The sequence below is a fragment of the Mus caroli genome, chromosome X (genome assembly GCF_900094665.2).
Source record: "Mus caroli chromosome X, CAROLI_EIJ_v1.1, whole genome shotgun sequence".
Lineage (NCBI taxonomy): Eukaryota > Metazoa > Chordata > Mammalia > Rodentia > Muridae > Mus > Mus caroli.
The window spans coordinates 80338144-80357146 of NC_034589.1; the positions used below are offsets into that span (position 1 = coordinate 80338144).

Here is a 19003-nt window from a genome sequence, read left to right on the forward strand (position 1 = left end):
CTTCCTTCCTTCCTTCCTTCCTTCCTTCCTTCCTTCCTTCCTTCCTTCCAACCACTACGGTTCTATTAGCCCAAATCTCTAGCCTCCATTGTCTTTATTACAGTGGTTATTGCCTACTTGTGATGACAGCTAGGCTACAGTCATCTAGATCATGCAAAATAGCTCACTCACATTATTGGAAATTGATGTTAACTATTGTCTAGGAAGCCCTCCCACATTACCTCCTCATGGCCATTTCACATGGTTTGATCCTCTCATAACATGGTGATAAGTCTCTCAGGAGAGAAATCCCAGAAAAAAAAACTTGTAAAGTGAATAAAGTGAATAAAGAAAGGTCTACTCATTCTCTTGGACATTCTAATATGCTGTTTCTCTGACTCTCAGTGGTGAGCAAAATAACTTCCAAAGCCAGAAAGAATGATCAGGATGTTTAAACATGGAGTAGAACTGCAGGCATGATGCCACATGCCTGTATGCTCAGGACCCAAATGGCTGAGCCAGGAGAATCAAGTTTAAGGACAGAATACACTATGAGTAAGTTCAAAGATACTATGCAATACATAGTGAAACTATGTTTTATAAACAGTGACAATACAACACCACCAAAAACAGAACAAGAAAAAAAGGAGAGAAAAGAACAAGGAAAATAAACTAAGGAAAGGACAAATTGTTGGACCATTTCTTTTTGGAGAGGGATTACTACACACTCTTGGTTGATATTAATTCCACTTCTAAAATCTAGAAAGACTCTGGAGATTATGTTCTAATCACGTGTATAACACAAGTCCTCAAATATGGTATTTGGATGCTGATTACATACTTGCAACTTATTAATCCAGTTAAACCAGACCGTTGGTTTTTGCTTGTTTGTTTTCTTTTTAATAGAAGAAGAGAGGTTTATTTTGGCAATCAGCTCTGATCCAAACTGGCATAATTCTGAGGTGACAAGATGAATACGTTTGCAGGGGAGCCATGTGTCTGTTGTGTGTCATGTGTATTTTGAGCACTTATTCCAGGCCAATCTCTCTGGTTAAGTCCTATGGAAGTGAAGCAAGTGAGTTAGTTCTCTAGAGACTGATGAGTCAGAAACAGCACTGCAGTAGAGGGGGGAGACAGATAACAAGATGATCACTAGTTAAAGGTAATTATAGTCCAAGCGTCAGTGGGGAAACCATAATTGATTGTCATGCTAATTGTGAAGGCTATGATACTATAGATTTTTCAGGGAAGGCTGTGTCTACTTCACATAGAGAAGGTTTTGAGAAGAAATGAGGTTGGGTCTGAGTCTTAACTGCAGCCTGAGATAGGATCAGAGGTGGGAAAAAATGTAACCAAAATAGAATTTTAGAAGTGATTATGTAGAGTGTAGCACACAAATTGTATTATTTCAAATACTTATACATATACAAAACTTATAGAACACCCCACCAAAAAAAAGCCTCTTTACCATATGATTAGGACAAGGAGTCAATGGACAACTCTGGGCAAAATATGAGTTTCAAGGAAATATATTTAAAATATGAGAAACCAGTGACCAGGAGCAAAGGCTAATATCATGCTTTCCTTCTGTATTGCCCCAGCTCTTTGAGTTTATGCTAAATAATAGGCCTTCTGGTCTAAGATGGTGAAGATTACATGAAAGTGCTCATGCTTCCTGTTTTCTTATTGTCTAGTTGCAAGTGACATTCTGAGGGGGGTTAGAGCTGCAGGTCAGAATGTAGCCTGGATATATAAGTTGACCATAGGTAGAGGCCCATGAAAGAGAGTTAGCTGCTTCTGACTAATTATGACCAAGAAGTAAATATTTACTCCAGTGTCACCTAGCCCTAGTCTGATTACTATAGCCAGTGTTCTATGAAGGAATGGAATGTCATACAATACAATTTAGTCATGCTCTATTTAGATAAGTTATTAAAGAAGACTAAAATATGTTTTCGCTAGCTACAGTTGAGTACTAGACTTTGTTTCCTGGAAGTAAATTCTTAAGCCATTGATGTGTAATTAGTCAGCATCCATAATTCCTTCTGTGCATTGGTTGAGATAATACATTGCTATGCTTTGTTACATAAAACATCCTACAAAAGCTATAACTATGGACCACAGTAGGTGGGTTAAGAAGGACAAAAAGTTACTTGAAATAAGTAATATTTAATGAAACTTAAGTCAATACTATCTTTAAACAGACTTTTTTTTTTTTTACCATGGTTACTAACAGTAGAGAATAACTTTCTCCTCCTTTTTCTTCTGAAATTCTCATTCTAATAGGTCAACTAATTAGATGAAAGGTAATCCAAAGGCTAGAGTCTCAAGGAAAGTAGGGAGCCAGAGGCCAGACAAATACACAGGATAGAAAACAGATTAGAATCGCAAGTGATTGTCCTACCTATACCACTTTTTGTTGCCAGAGACTGTCTTAGATTAGACACTTTATTTTTCTGTCAGTTCTATTATTCCCTGGCCTGAAGGAATTTCAAGTTGCACACTGCTTTCCTGGGTTACCATGAATTTCCTAGGCTATGCATTAAACTTGAACCAAAAAACTTCACAACAAATCGCTTTTAGCTGAGCAGTATTTATAAAAGTTCTATGTGCTAGCCCTGAGGAAACACGTTCCAGAAGATTCAGCCTCATTTATGCAGGTCTATTCTTATTCACAGCTAATTCTCCAGCCCAAGGTGATCAGAAATACAAATTCTTAATTTAAAATATCACACGAATGACCTTGGAAGAGTCTTTGCTCTCCTCTGAAACTTCATGAACCAGACCTCCATCATCTCTATTGCTTCCAGCATTATCCTTTGTCTTAGCTTGGGTTACTGTTGCTATGATGAAACACCATGATGAAAAGCAAGTTGAGAAGGACAGGGTTTATTTGACTTACACTTCCACATAACTGTAGTCCATCATTGAAGAAAGTCAGGCCAGGAACTCAAACAGAGCAGAACCTGGACACAGGAGCTAATGCAGAGGCCATGGAGATGAGTGCTGCTGTCTTGCTCAGTAAGATTTGCTCAGTCTGCTTTCTTATAGCACCCAGTACCCCAAGCCCACAGTGGACTGGACCCTCCCCCATCAATCACTAGTTAAGAAAATGTCCTACAAGACTGCTTTCCCACAACTGGACCTACAGCCCAGTCTTATGAAGGCATTTTCTTGAGTTTCCCTCTTCTCAAATGACTTCAGCTTCTGTTAAGCTGATGTAAAACTAGCCAGCACACCCTTCAAGTTCCCACAACAGCTCATCAAGCTTTGAACACTCAATGGATTTTCTAGGCCAAAGTTCCAAAGACCTTTCACAATGTCTCCAAACACATATGGTTAGGTCGGTCACAGAAATTCCTCATGACCTGGAACCAACTTATGTCTTTCATTGTAGTTTCTATTGCTTTGATAAAACACCATGGAGGGGAAACAACTTGGGGAGGGAATGATTTATTTCTACTTACAGTTTTGTACTGACTGGTTTTGCATGTCAATTTGACACAGCTAGAGTTATCGCAGAGAAAGGAGCCTACATTGAGGAAATGCCTCCATGAGATTCAGCTGTAAGGCATTTTCTCAATTAGTGCTCAAGGGGGGAGGGCCCATTGTGGGCGGTACCATCCCTGGTAGTCCTGGGTTCTATAAAAAAAAAAAGAAAAAACAAACAAACAAACAAAAAAACAAGCTGAGCAAGGCAAAGGAAGCAAGCCAGAAAGTAACATTCCTCCATGGCCTCTGCATCAGCTTCTGCCTCCAAGTTCCTGCCCTGTGTGAGTTCCTACCCTGACTTCCTTTGGTGATGAGCAACAACGTGGAAGTATAAGCTATACAAACCCTTTCTTCCCCAACTTATTTCCTGGTCATGATGTTTTGTGCAGGAATACAAACCCTGACTAAGACAAGTTCCGTGTTACAGTCTACCACGGAGTCATGTTAGGGCAGGAACACAAGCAGGGCATGAACCTAGAAGCAGAAGCTGATGGAGATCCTCATGGCTTGTTCAGATGGCTTTCTTATACAAACTAGGGCCACCAGTCCAGAGATCTAACTGTCCACACCAAACTGGGCCCTCCTATATCAATCATAAATCAATAAAGTGCACCACAGACTGATCCTGTGGGAACATTTTCTCAACTTATATTTTCTTTTCCAAATGACTCTAGCTTGTGTCAACTTGACATAAAACTCTGATCTGGTATTGGGTGAGGGAAAAGGACTGAAGCCCTGAGGCCAGCAGAAAGAATGGAAGCAGGCAACCTCTGGAGGTAGGAGGGGACCCTCCAGAATGCACCAGAGACCTGGGAGGTGAGAGACTCTCAGGACTCAAAGGGAGGGACCTTAGATGAAATGCCTGACAATGGGGAGAGGAGACATACAGAGCCCACCTCCAGCAGGAAGACAAGTGAGAGAGGGGGATACCATCCCACAGTCACACCTCACACCCATAATTGTTCCAGTCTGAAAGAATTACTGGGATGGAAATGGAAAGGAGCCTGAGGAAAAGAAGGTCCATTGACAGACCCAAAGTGGGATCCAGCTCAAGGGGAGGTCCCACGGCCTGACACTATTACTGAACCTATGGAGCACTCACAAAATGGGACCTAGTATGACTGCTCTCTGAAAGATACAACAAGCAGCTAAAAGAGTCAGATGCAGATAGTTGCACCCAACCAATGGACAGAAGCAGCTGACCCCTGTTGTTGAATCAGGGAAGGCTGAAAGAAGCTGAGGAGAAGGGTGACACCATAGGAGGACCAGCAGTCTCATCTAGACCACCAAACAGACAGCATACATATACTAGCTGATATGAGCCCCACAACACACACACAGTAAAGGACTGGTGGGTCTGTGTTCATTCAGAGATGATGTACCTAACCCTCAAGAGACTGGGGGTCCCAGGGAGTTTGGAGGTCAGGTAGGGTGGGGGGTAGGGACATCCACGTGGAGACAGGGGGTAGGAAGGAGGTATGTGATGTGGAACAGTTGGAGGGTGGACAGGGGTTGGGGGGGAATAAAATATGGAGTGCAAAAAAAAAAAAAAACTAACCAGCCTAATCTACCCTAGGAATGGCTGTATTATCTAAAAAGCAAAGTCTTTAAAAGGAAAATAGAGTGCCTCTTAATTATCTGCAATGATTAAAAGGAACTGAGAAAATTAATACCCAGGTTTATTCTGATCCTGAGCTCTCATCTTTTGCCAGGGCCTCCCAATGACTGGCCATACAAAGCTAGAGCACACAAAGCTAATGAATAAAATGCAAACAGAAACCATCCTCTCTTTGATCTCTCAGAGAGTGGTCCTATGGAGTCAGAGGGAGAAGAACCTGCACACTGAACAAGACTGAAAGCTTGTGACTTTACAGAGAATGTATATTTAAATGAATAAACAAATACCAGTCATAAACTTCTATAGAACCCATACATACCATGGACATATTTTAAATTCAGTGGACAATCATTCATTTTGTGTTTTGTTTATGAAATGATATTCCCAATGTCAGAACAGTAAGGAATTGAAAACTGGAGATATTTCTATTTCAGAATATAATGGTGTCACTGTCAGACATTTCTTATTAATGTCCACTCAAGCAGAAGCTGCCATGTAACTAAGGTCTTTGTGCTACACATCTATCCTGTATTATGACACACCTAAATATATTAGAGTTACCTTACATCTCTTCAACAGTTGGAAGCAACATTATCTAGAAGTCATCCCTGGATACTCAGTATACTTTTGGTATCCACAGATCCTAACTCGCTTTATAGATGTGTGATTCAAGAACCTATAAGCATTGATGAAGGGATCATTCATACTGACTCCAAAAACTCAAATGCCCAACTCCTTTCTTCTGGAATGAATTTCATCTAGATCATGAGTCACAACCTTTCTTGTCACTATGTGAATCTGTCACTTTCCCACATCTCAAATCTCTGATTACCTCCTCCTTTCTGTGTCTGGAGGCTCTCACATCTTCTTTGGTTCTCAACTCTGTTTGATTATCTATAGTGTATTACTGGTCATTCTTAATTCTTTGCCATCCCCAATGTGTACCAGCATCCTCTCTACAGCGACTACAATATTCTGCTCTTGTGCTATTTGTCGATGGCCTGCTCTCTAACCACTGGCTTCTTCTGTTGATTTTTCCAGCCTTCCTTCCCCAAGTAACCCTTGCCTCTTTTCCCTCAGATATGCTATAAATCTACAGTTTGCACCACTAGTGATTTCTGTGCCTTTAAGTCTCAAATAGTTTTCTGGAATCATATTTCTACTGAGTACCTCTCAGATGTGTTTAGCTTATTAAGAAAACTTTTGTGGGCTTTATGATCCTGATGGAATAGGTGTGAAGACCGAGAGTGTTAAAATATAATTAAAGGGTAGGAAATAACAATCATGGCTCTTATAGAAATATAAAATATGGACATGGAAAAGATTAATTAATGTGGAAATGAGTATGATATTACAAATGAGATCCAGGTGTAGTAGTACATGCCTGTAATCCCAGGTATTCAAGAGACTGAAGAAAGTGTCTCATGAGGTCAGAAACAGTTTGAACAACATAATGAGACTGTCTCACAAACAGAAATGTTGACACAAAAATTGTTCAAAGGAGAACTCAAAGAATTTGTTTAGGCAATAAGGAATGTTGAAATGAATGTTCAAATAGATGCAAAATGATTCAAGAATTAATTGCATTCTACCAGACAAATCATTTGCATTTCTGTGGACAACATTCATTTGCATTATTATTAGTTTTTTTTTTGTTTTTGTTTTTTACAATTTACAGTTATAAAATATCTCAAAGTCAATGAGAAGTGGAAATAACCCAGAAAGTTATTCTAAAATGACACACAGTAAACTTTTTCAGTTGATTTTTAAATCTCTCATAATATTTCACAGAAAGTAGAAGGTATTTTCTTATGCTAAGGGAAACTGACATCCAATTATAATTAGTACAAGCTATCTCTGTGAATTTGGAATAGGTATTTTTGCATGTGATGACCAACATGTGTGTCTTCCTTATCTCTAATTCTTGATAAGAGATGGCTGACTTCTTCCTTTTAGAGAGTTGCTACTCAGAAATGTGCTATTACTTGAGATATATATTACTTAGATTATATATTTATATATGAATATATTAGTATATATTATATTTAGTACAATATATATTTCTAAGTAATATATATACTTAGTATAATATATATTACTTATAATAACTTAGAAAATAGACTCCAGACTAAAAATTAAATAAATATAAGGGATTCAGGACCTAAATTAATTAAAAGATAGCCTATATTTACACATCAAAATGTTAATTTAATGATATCAACAATCTTGAATCATCACGAGCAGATTCAATACAATCTGCAGCAAATTCTCAGCTGTTCCTTCTGAATAAACTATTATAAAGGTCACAAGGAAATTCAAAAGACCAAGGAATAATAAAACAGAAAGATACAGTTGGAAGATTCACACTTTTCTCTTTTAAAAATTTGCAATAAAACTGTAGTAAACAGTGTTCTAGTGTTTAGACATATATTTAACCATAGGTTTAGAGAACAGTATTGAGAATTCAGAAATATGATTGGTTGCTCCCTCCTCAGGATAATAGCAAGACCACACAGAAGAGAAAGAACAGTCTTCCCAACAAATGGTGCTTTGAACAACTGAGTATTCACATATAAAAGAATGGAACTATGGGCTAGGGAGAAGGCCCAGTGATTCAGGGCATGTATGGTTCCCTGAACTCACATCAGGTGACTCAGAACTTTCTGTAATTCTTTCATACATAGATAGATAGATAGATAGATAGATAGATTGATAGATAGATAGTTATTTTTTTTACAGTCCAGTTGTTGCTCCCTCTCCAGATCCACCCTACCCCAGTTCCTCATCCCATTCTTCCTCACCATGTCTCCAAGAGGATGCCCACTCCCCCCATCCCACCAGGCCTCCCCACTCCCTGGGGCCTTAAATCTCTCTAGGGTTAGTCAAGTCTTCTCCCACTGAGGCCAGACCAGGCAGTCCTCTGCTGTATGTGTGTTGGGGGCCTCATATCTGCTAATGTATGCTGACTGGTTGGTAGTTCAGTGTCTGAGAGATCTCAGGGGTCCAGGTTAGTTGAGACTGTTATTCTTCCTATGGGGCCTCCCTCCTCCTCACCTTCTTCCAGCCTTTCCCTAATTCACCCACAGGGGTCCCCGACTTTAGTCCAATGGTTGGATGTAAGTATCTGCACCTGTTTCAGTCAGCTGCTTGTTGGACCTCTCAGAGGGCAGTCATGCTAGGCTCCTGCTGTAAGCACACCATAGCATCAGTAATTGTGTCAGGCCTTGGAGCCTCCCCTTGAGATGGATCCCATGTTGGGCCAGTCACTGTCTCCCTCAGTCTCTTCTCCATTTTTGTCCCTGAAATTCTTTTAGATAGAAACAATTCTGGGTCAGAATTTTTGACTGTGGAATGGCAACCCCATCCCTCCACTTGATGCACTGTTTTTCTACTAAATATATTAGAAGAGAAAGTGGGAAAGAGCCTCAATTGCACTGGCACAGGGAGGGGGTGGGGATTTCCTAAACAGAACTCCACTGGCTCTAGTTCTAAGTTAAGAATTGATAAATGGTACCTTATGAAACTGAAAAGCTTCTGTAAGGCAGTCAATAGGACAAATCGGCAACCTATAGATTGGGGGGAAATCTTTACTAACCTCACATCCGATAGAGGGCAAAAATTCAAAATATATAAAGAACTCAAGAAGCTATTTAAAAAAAACAAACAAACAATAAAAACAACCCAATCAAAATACGGGGTATAGATCTAAACAGAGTATTCACAACACAGGAAACTTGAATGGCTGAGAAGCACTTAAAGAAATGTTCAAGTCCTTAGTCATCAGGGAAATGCAAATCAAACAACCCTCAGATCCCACATTACACCAGTCAGAATGGCTAAGATCAAAACCTCAGGTGACAGTACATGCTGTCCAGGATGTGGAGAAAGAGGAACACTCCTCCATTGCTGGTGGGGTTGCAAACTTTCTGTAATTCTAGCTCCAGGGGATCTGATACCTTCTTTTGGTCTCTTTGGGTACCTCCTCCACAGACACACAGATAAAAAATTTTAAATGAAATTGCTTCTTAATTGGCACAATATAAAAAAACAACTAACTAACCAACCAACCAAAAAAAACCCAAACATTTAAATAAAAATTTGATACTAAGTGTCACTTAAGTAATATACTTAAAAGAAAAATCTAGGTATAAACCTTTACATTTCTGAGTTAAGCAATTTCTTTTATTTCTCTTTTTTCCTTTTATGGGATATTTTCTTTATAATTTCAAATGTGATACCTTTTCCAGGTCTCCCCTCTGGAACCCCCCATCCCCCCCCCTCTATCAGGGCACTCTTCCACCCATCCATCTACACCTGTCTTCCAGTCCTGGCATTCCTCTACACTGAGGCATCGAACACCCAGAGGCTCAAGGGCCATTCCTCCCACTGATGTCCAACAAGACCATTCTCTGCCACATATGCTGCCAGCGTCATGGCATACTCTTTGTGTACTCCATGTGTATTCTTTGGTTGATGGTTCAGTCCCTGGGAGCTCCAGGGTAGTCTGGCCGGTTGACATTGTTGTTCCCTGCATGGGTCTGCAAACCCCCTCAGCTCCTTCAGTCCCTTCTCCCAGCTTCCCCATCAGGGACCCCATGCTCAGTCCAATGGTTGGCTGTGAGCATCCACCTCTGTATTTGTCAGGCTCTGGCAGAGCCTTTCAGGAGACAGCTATATAAGGCTTCCATCAGCAAGCACTTCCTGGCATCTGAAATAGTGTCTGGGTTTGGTGACTGTATACGGGATGGATCCTCAGGTGGGGCAGTCTCTGGATGACCTTTCCCTTAGTCTCTGCTCCACACTTTGTCTCCATATTTCCTCCTGTGAGTATTTTGTTCCCCCTTCTAACAAGGATTGAAGTATCCACACTTTGGTCTTCCTTCTTCTTGAGTTTCATGTGTTTTGCAAATTGTATCTTGGGTATTCTGGGCTAATATCCACTTATCATTGAGTGCATACCATGTATGTTCTTTTGTGATTGGGTTACCTCACTAAGGATGATATTTTCTAGTTTCATCCATTTGCCTAAGAATTTCATGAATTCATTGTTTTTAATAGCTGAGTAGTACTCCATTGTGTAATTGTACCACATTTTCTGTATCCATTCCTCTGTTGAGGGGCATCTAGGATGTTTCCAGTTTCTGGCTGTTATGAATATGACTGTTATGAACATAGTGGAGCATATGTCCTTATTACATATTGGAGTATCTTCTGGTTATATGCTTCAGAACAGGGGAACACCAGGGCCAAGAAGTGGGAGTGGGGGGGAGCAGAGTGGGGGGAATAGGGTATGGGGGGACTTATGGGATAGCATTGGAAATGTAAATGAAGAAAATATTTAAAAAAGAGCATAAACTATGAAAGAAAAACTCCATAAATTTTACATCAAAATCAAGAAATTTTAGATTTCAAAGCACCACTCAGAAAGTGAAAAGACAAAATACACTGAATGGGGGAAAGTATTTGTAAATCATATGACCGAAAAGGGCTTTTATCCATAATTATACAAAACAGTTATACCCCAACAGTAAAAAGACAATTCATTTTTAAAAATAAGCAAAGGATTCAAATGACTATCCCCCCCCCAAAGAATATCTGTAAATAGCAAATAAAGACATGAAGATATGTTGACCATTATTAGTCACTGGGGAAATGCAAACCAATACCACACTGAGAAACTATGTTTCCTCCCTAACATTAGACTAAGTCATAAAATCTAAAAGACAGTAACAGTGTTGAAACCCTCAAATATTGCTACTGCACATGTAAAATGACACAATCATTTTGGAAAAGAATCTAGCAAAGACTTAAACATAGTCTATGATTTAACTATTACACTCCTAAAAGATAACTGGGAATGCACATCTTTTATAGAGTTTATACATAAATGTCCATTAGTCATAACAACTAAAAAGTGAAAACAACCTAGATTTCTTTGAACATCAAAATTGTTGATAAAATGCAGTACAGCCTTATAACAGCAATGAAAATGCATGGAAATTAAAGTCAAGTGAAAGAAACCATATGCAAAAGCTAAAATAAGCACATCTATAGAAACAAAAATTGTTAGTTGTTGCAGGCCTACAGAAGAGGTAAAATGGCCTGTGTCTGTTAATAGAGATACTTAATTTTGGAGTTATAAAAACACTCTATTAATGATCATTATTCTGACCGGAGTAAAATAAACTCTCATGAAAACAAACAACAAATGTGGCAAGGAGGTAGGCAAAAGGGAATGTGTATCTACTGCTTATGGGAATGTAAACTACTCTAGCGGACTGAAAGCTACCATGGAGGTTTCTAACAACAACCACCAAACCAAACAAACAAACAAAAACAAACAAAAAACCTTCCATATGACCCAATTATACCACTCATGGGTATTTACCTGAAGGACTCCAAGTCATCACGCCACAGAGATACTTGTTTATCAATTTTCACTATAGCAGTACTCACAATAGTTATCGATCCAGCTTATGTATGAAATAACAGAGGAATAGACAAAAAAAAAATGTGGCTTCAGGAAAACCAACAAAGTCAACTAACCTGGATCCTTGAGGGTACTCAGAGACTGAACCACCAATCAAAGGATATAAAAGGGCTGGATCTAGGCCTCCCTGCTCATATGTAGCAGATGTGCAGCTTCATCATCATGTGGGTCTCGCAACAACTGGAGGGGGCTATCCCTGTCTGTGGAATCTGTGTAGCTCCAATAGGACTGCCTTGTCTGCCCTTAATAGAAGAGAATTAACCTAGCCCTGAAAAGAACTGAAGTGCCAGGTGGGGAAATACAGCCTCTCAGAGGAGAAGGGGCAGGAAATGGGGGAAGGGACTGTGGGAGGGAGGACCAGAGGGAGAGCAGTGATCCAGTTGTAAAATGAAATTAATGAATAAATGAATGAATAAATAAATAAATAAGTGGAAAAATCAGACTGGTTAAAAATGTGGCTTATGTACAAAATAGAATATTTTTCAGCTGTAAAGAATAATGAAGTATTGTTTAGGAAAATGGATACAACTGGAGATAGTCATTAATGAATTAAGCCAGTCTCAGAAAAATGAATATCATTTATTTTCTATTTGTGGTAGCTAAGTTTTCTATAGATACATGAAAGAATAGAAGCTGTTCAGGACAGAGGAATGAAGGTGACTCAGGAGAGGGAAAGACAAGAAAGGCAAGAGTCAGGACACGTAGTGGGATATGCTGGAGGTACATTAAGATACTTGGAGTACCTATTTCTAAATACTTACAATTTTTAAATCAAATAGATGATGGCTACAGAGTAAAGGTATGTGATAGCCCGGACTGATCTTGAAAAAAATTCCTCCTGCCTCAGCTTCTCAAATACTGGATTATAGGCATGGAACTCTATCCTGAACTGCAGAACACTCTATTACTCTAGAACACTCTGTTGTTGAATTTGTTTTATGTGTCTAAAGATTTTTTTTTATCTTAAGTTTTTTGAAAGTATGCGTCTGTGTGTGGAGTGGTGTGGTGGGGGAGGTGTTTTCAGAAGACAGCTGGTGACTTCAACAGACAGAAGTGTCAAATGACTTTACAGCTGGAGTTACAGATGGCCCCGAGCTACCTGACTGGTTGGAGCCAGCCTCAGATCCTCAGCAAGAGTAGTCTGTGGTTTTAATCGCTTAGACATCTCTTTAGCCCCTGGATTTTACGTATTTTAAAATTATTTTATTGTATATTTTCTTTTATTTATTATTATGTGTATGTGTATACAGGCTTGGGCATATCATCGTACAAATGAAGTCACAGGACAGATGTTGAGAATTATTTCTCTCCTTCCACAAGTTCTGGGGACCAAACTCCCTGCTCCTATTTGTTCAGAAATCCTAGGTGTGCTGATCTCTCCCTAGAAGGGGTCGCTACTATAGATAATGGAGTCACAGGCCAAGGAAACTACATCTTCACAATACGAAATAATGGCACCACAAAGAAAGAAAACTACTTTAACGAAACAATGATGATTAAGTGATATTCAAATAATTTTCTTAAAGTAACCAACCATCTACACAATTCAATAGGAACAAACAAACAAACATACTTGGGTGCTAATTCACAAATTTAAAAGAGATTATAGAGTTAGGATGGTCTGTATAATGCCTTCCAGGTTGCTGTGGAACCAACCCTGTTCTCTTGGTTTGCTCCTCGACCTTTCACCTGGTTCAACCCCCTCAGGCCCTGACCGCCAAGCCTTTGCGGTCGGTCGGTCAGTCTCTCTGGTGCTGTCTTCCACAACTTGTTGGGCGGTTACTGCTTCTGTCTCCGCCTTAGAACCTGACTGGCCAGAGCCAGGAACTGATAGTCTCTCTCCTCCCTCTCCAGAAGTGACTGAGACTCCTGCTGCCACTTTCGCCAACTCCACAGCTCACAAACGGTCAGTTGCTGCCTTCCTGCTCCAGCCGACCTCGTGCTGCCATGGCCGCTTCTGTTCCACAGCTCGAACAGACTTACCTGTCGGAGTCTAACGCTGCCCTCAACTCACAGATCCAGTTGCAGCTGTATGGGAGTTACATCTACCTCTCCATGGCCTCGTTCTGCAATAAAGAAGAGGTGGCCCTGGGGTCCTTCGCGCTCTTCTTCCTGCGTCAGTCTCAGAAGTGGATGGAACGCACCGAGATGCTCTTCTCCCTGCTGACCGAGCGCCAGGGCTCCCTGACCCTTGGGAGAATTGCCAATCAAGACCGCCAGGACTGGTTGGATGGCCTCATGGCGATGGAGTGCGCGTTCCATCTGGAGAAGACACTCAACCAGAGCCTTCTGCAGCTGTACGGCCTGGCTAACAGCAAAGGCGACCTCTACCTGTGCAACTTCCTGAAGTGCCACTTTCTGCCACAGCAGGTAGAAATCCTCAAGGAGATGGGTGGCTACATGACCAACCTGCGCCGGTTGGGGGCTCCGGAAAATCAGGATGCGGAAAAGCTCTTCGATCAGCTCACCATGGCGGACAGCATCAAGAAGAACTGAAGTGGGACTGTCCCCCAGCTTGGGTGGAGTCTTCCTCAGCTCTTCAGGCAAGATGCCCACATTATATTTCTAGAAGCTTCCCCAGTCTTTCTGTTTGGCATCTTTGCAATAAATTTGTTTGTTTCTAAGCAGAATAACCGCTTTAGTTGAGTCATATGTGTAAAATTCTCGCCTTTAAACAAAGAAGACAGATTTCCTTACAGGTCTAAAAAGAGTATCCAGGTGTTTCTTCACACACCCAAGACGGGTCTCCTTGCGGCTGAGAGCTCACATAGGTGGAAGTGAAATGATATTCACAGGTCCTGGGAAAAGGACCAAATTAGCCTTCTCTCATGAACGGTGTGAGCTTGGGGTGGGGGTGAGGTGGAGTGGAATGAGTGGCCTGTAGGTACTGCTGGGGTCTAAGCATGGGGAGAGTACAAATGTGCGGTAAAAGTTTAAACACATGGATGAAGTCAAGTGATGTAACTTGTAGGGATTAAAACAGTGGTCAAAGGCCTCGAGAGCTGCAGTTTCTGGTGGCTCTGAGCTGCCTGACTCGTTGGAGCCAGACTTGGATGCTTAGCAAGAGCAGTTTGTATTTTTAATAGCTGAGCCATCTCTTCAGCCCCTGGGTTTTATTTTTCTGTTTTTACTAATTTATTGTATATTTTATTTTATGTGTATGTATGTACAGGCTCAGGCATACCAATGCACATGTTACACAAATACCAAGTGATTGCTTTAAAATAAACTTCTTTATTATTTATTCTCAGTTTTTTTTTTTTTTAAAAAAAGCAGTTCTCAATCTGGAGGTTGAAAGACCCGTTTTCTCAGGAGCCAAATATCAGATATTCTGCCTATCAGGTACTTACATTATCATAACAGTAGCAAATTACAGTTTGAAGTAGCAACAAAATAATTTTATAGTTGGGCGTCACAGGGTCACAGCATTAGGAAGGTTGAGGATCACTGGATTAAAATAAAGTCTTCCACTTTACCTAAAGCCCATGATTTTATTAAAATATGCAAATATTAGCCTTTGCTGATTCCGGGTATAACAGTGAGACAACCTGTATGGCAGAATGCTTGCGGCAGGCTTACTCTGGGCAATGGTGATAATAGGTAGCCAAAATTAGAATAACCTCTTCATAGCCACAAGGTTAGCAAACAGAAATAAGAGCAGTGTAACTTTGGGGCTCCAAGAGCTTTCATTTATATTATTTATATTTTATTTTTCTAAGAATCTCAGGAAGTAGGAAAGTCGGGAATCTAAAGAGAGGCTACAAGGGAAGTTATAGAGTCAGAACAGAAACATACTTCTGATTCAGTGTGAGGTTTTCTTGTTATCCTGTGGGTGTCAATGAGTTAAAAAAAAAAAAAAAAGGAGTGTGGGGGTAAACTGGGAATTCATCCAGATCACCAGCCCCAGAGGGAGGGAAATCCCCCAAACTGGTAAAGGCAACCTTAATCACTGTAGCCTTTCCCTTAATTACAGGTGTGCCTTCCAGCCTAGGGAAGAGATGACTTTTAAACATCAGCCAAGGAAAGAGACTGTCTGAGAGTCAGTAAGGCACCACCCTGGAAGGCAGTCAGTTCTCTCTTTAGGCTCTCTTCCCCAACACAGGCCATAACCTGAGTTGCACTGGTTGCCTGGGAAGATCAGAGGGTTGGAAATCCCCAGAATGAGCTATCATCCAGATGCCTTCATTGGGAGCAGCTTTTCTTCGAGCACAATAAAGAAGGGGTGGCTGCAAAACAGACGTGTGCTTTGCCTGCTGTTCCAGCCTCTCTCAAGGCCCTCTGAGAGAAATCTGCATGCTGGCCACAGCACGCTGGAAGTTGTGAGCTAAATTGTTATCTGTGGTCTATTCACAGGGATCTGTAGCTCACTCCAAACTTGCCTGACTGGTCTCCCTTCTCTCTGGTTCTTGTGATTGACTTTCCAGGAAAGGCAAGAGACACCATTAAGAACTATAGGCTTTGATTTTACCTAGAAACGTAGTATTTCCTCGTGCGCAGGACTCAAAAGATAACAGTGATTAGACTCCAGTGCCCATTACAAGCCACTCTTGGTCAGGTCACATTTTGCAGGTTAAAAAAAAAAAAAAAATCCATGACAGGGAAAGCTTGGTACAGGAGCAACTTAGTTGTTTCTTTTACAAAGAGTTCCTATTTGATCTTTAATTATATATGTATGTGTGTGTATATGTGTGTGGGTGTTTAAAGGGGCCAGAAAAGAGCCCCCTACCCTCTGCAGCTGAGCTAGCACGAATTGTGTCTAAACCACACTGGTGCTGGGAGGCTACCTCTGCCTGAACAGGCTGTGCGCCTCACTGCCGAGCCAGCTGGCTCTCCAGAGCCCCACCCCATTGATTTTTATCTCTATTCTGCTGCAAGTAAGAAATGCCCTTTGACTCAGTTTCGGCAGTCACAAACAGGCTCTGGAATACATGAGACTGGAAAGAAAACGAAGAGGAAACTTTTAGCCTGCTGAAAGAAGCTGCACTTTATTTTCTAACATCTCGACTTTGCCCTTCATTGAAAGTTTCCTTGTTTTCCCACATTGCCACACACCTGAGAGAAAGGTTGAGGTGAACATCTTCTGGATGTGCTACCCTCTCAAGTCCTAAATAACTGAAATTTAAATACTTAGTAGAAAGATAAGGCTTGTTCTTTGAGCCCTGCAAGTTACCACCCTGAGACACCCAGCTGGATGGTAGTCAGTCATTGACCATGCTCTGTTGCTTTCAGGGGGCATGATATCTGAAACAGTGGCCGTTGCTATGGGTACCAGAATCTCAGGAAATGATCATATCAGGACATACTAGGGGGAAATGATAAAATTGATAACTTCATTTCTGGTTCAAACACGGATTCAAATGAACTGTGCTGAATAATTTACCTCTGGGAGAAAAATCTTCACTGAATCACAGAAGGAAATTTCTTAATAGATGCTTGTCACCAACAACTTGTACTTCATTTTCTAGAAAAAGGAAAAGTGAGTACTTTTTCTTCATAAATGTGTGACAAGCAATACAAAGTACCCTTTAATTTCTACCAAATTTTTTCTAGCCTAGAAATTTACATTTCTGATTTTTATACCCGACTTTATATTTTTTAATCACCTACCACCAATTCTAGTTTCTTTTCACAAGCCCCCCCAAAATATGTCTAACCAAATTGCCAGTAGACGAAGGCCTTACCAGTCATATTGGAAATATATAAGGCTTTATATTTTAGAATTATATTTTATATAAAGCATGTATGTGTGCATACATACACACATGTCTGCATTCGTGTGCAAGAGCTGTGTGACCTTTGAGTTGGGCTTCAGGGGCATATCGATGAAGAATCTGGAATAAAGGGTGAGGTCTGGAGGACTGTATTAGAAATGATTACTTAAAAGGTAAAGAGGGTTACTTTGCACTGGATTCACTAGTCTACAAAGGGAGTAGGGTGAGGTATGTTGAAGAAGGAAAGAAAATGGCAACAGAGTTTTCAAACTCTTGTTTCAGTTTGGACTTAGTGAGGTTAGAAGTCAGTCATAAGACCCATCAAAACAGGTTTGAAAAAGGCAGCTTTCTCTTCCAATAATGGGAAATGAATGTGAAGGAAACCAGGTCAGGGGTGCTGTAGGACTTTGTGTCACGTTTCAGTAATTCCAAGAGGCAGTTTCCACCCCTCAAATGTTTGAAATAGGGGTGTTTAGTGTCTTAAGATTAGTGTCGCTGTGGTTCTCATTGCCTGGGGATGTACTTCAAGCATAACCGTGGCTCCATTGACTGAAAAACCCTAGAGACATTGAGGAAAACTCTTTTTTAAAAAATTGTATATTTTATTTGTTTATATTTCAAATGCTATCCCCTTTTCTGGTTTCCCCTCTGCCAACCCCTGTCCCATCTCCCATACCCTGCTTCTATGAGGTTGTTCCCCTACCCATTCCCAGCTCACTGCCCTAGCATTCCTCTACACTGGGGTATCAAAACTTCACAGGACCCAAGAGCCTCCCCTCCCCTTAATTACAAATAAGGCCCCTTCAGCTCCTTTAGTCCTTCCCCTAACTCCCCCACTGGGGATCCCTGAGCAGAGTCTAATGGTTGGCTGCAAGCATCTGTGTCTGTATTTGTCAGGTGCTGGCAGAACCTCTCAGGAGACAGCTGGATTAGGTTCCTATCAGAAAGCACTTCTTGGTATCAGCAATAGTATCTGGGTTTGATATCTGCATGTGGGATGGATCCCCAGGTGGGGTAGTCTCTGGATGGCCTTTCCTTCAGTCTCTGTTCCACTCTTTGTCCCTGTATTTTCTTTAGACAGGAGCAATTCTGGGTTAAAGTTTTGGAGATGGATGTGGCCCCACCTCTCTACTGGGGGCCATGACTAACCTCTGAATATGGTCTCTATAGGTTCTCCCTCCTCTTTGTTGAGTATTTCCGCTAATGTCATCCCCATGGGGTCCTGGGAGACTCTTGTTTTCCTGCCATCTGGGACTTTCTGGTTGCTACCCCCAACTCCCCATCCCCCATTGCTACACACCTCTGTTCAATTTCTTGACCCTTTGTACAACTCTTCCATCTTCTCCCATAAGTGATTCTGCCCCTACCTTTTCCCCTCGGCTCCTCTCTTTCTCCCAAGTCCCACCCATGCTCTAGTTCCCTTGATTATATGGCTCCCCCTTCTAAGTAGGCTTTTGTAGTAGGATCTGATGATTTTTTGAATGTTCTCATGTTCTCTTGTTATATCTTCCTTTTCATTTCTGATTTTGTTAATTTGGATACTGTCTCTGTACCCTCTGGTTAGTCTGGCTAGGGGTTTATCTATCTTGTTGATTTTCTCAAAGAACCAGCTCTTGATATCTTGTTGATTCTTTGTATAGTACATTTTGTTTCTACTTGGTTGATTTCAGCTCTGATTTTGATTATATCCTGCCTTCTACGCCTATTGGGTTT

The 19003-nt window shown here is 40.9% G+C and overlaps 1 protein-coding gene across 1 annotated transcript in view; it reads left to right on the plus strand.

Annotated features, from left to right (window-relative positions):
- Fthl17 (ferritin heavy chain like 17) overlaps positions 1-14209 on the plus strand; it is a 28075-nt gene extending 13866 nt beyond the window's left edge. Inside the window, exon 2 of the mRNA XM_021153996.1 lies at positions 13434-14209. Within this exon, the coding sequence (XP_021009655.1) occupies positions 13527-14075 (549 nt within the window). The 5' untranslated portion in view covers positions 13434-13526 and the 3' untranslated portion in view covers positions 14076-14209. The remainder of the gene's footprint in view (positions 1-13433) is intronic.
- Positions 14210-19003: the final 4794 nt, after the last annotated feature.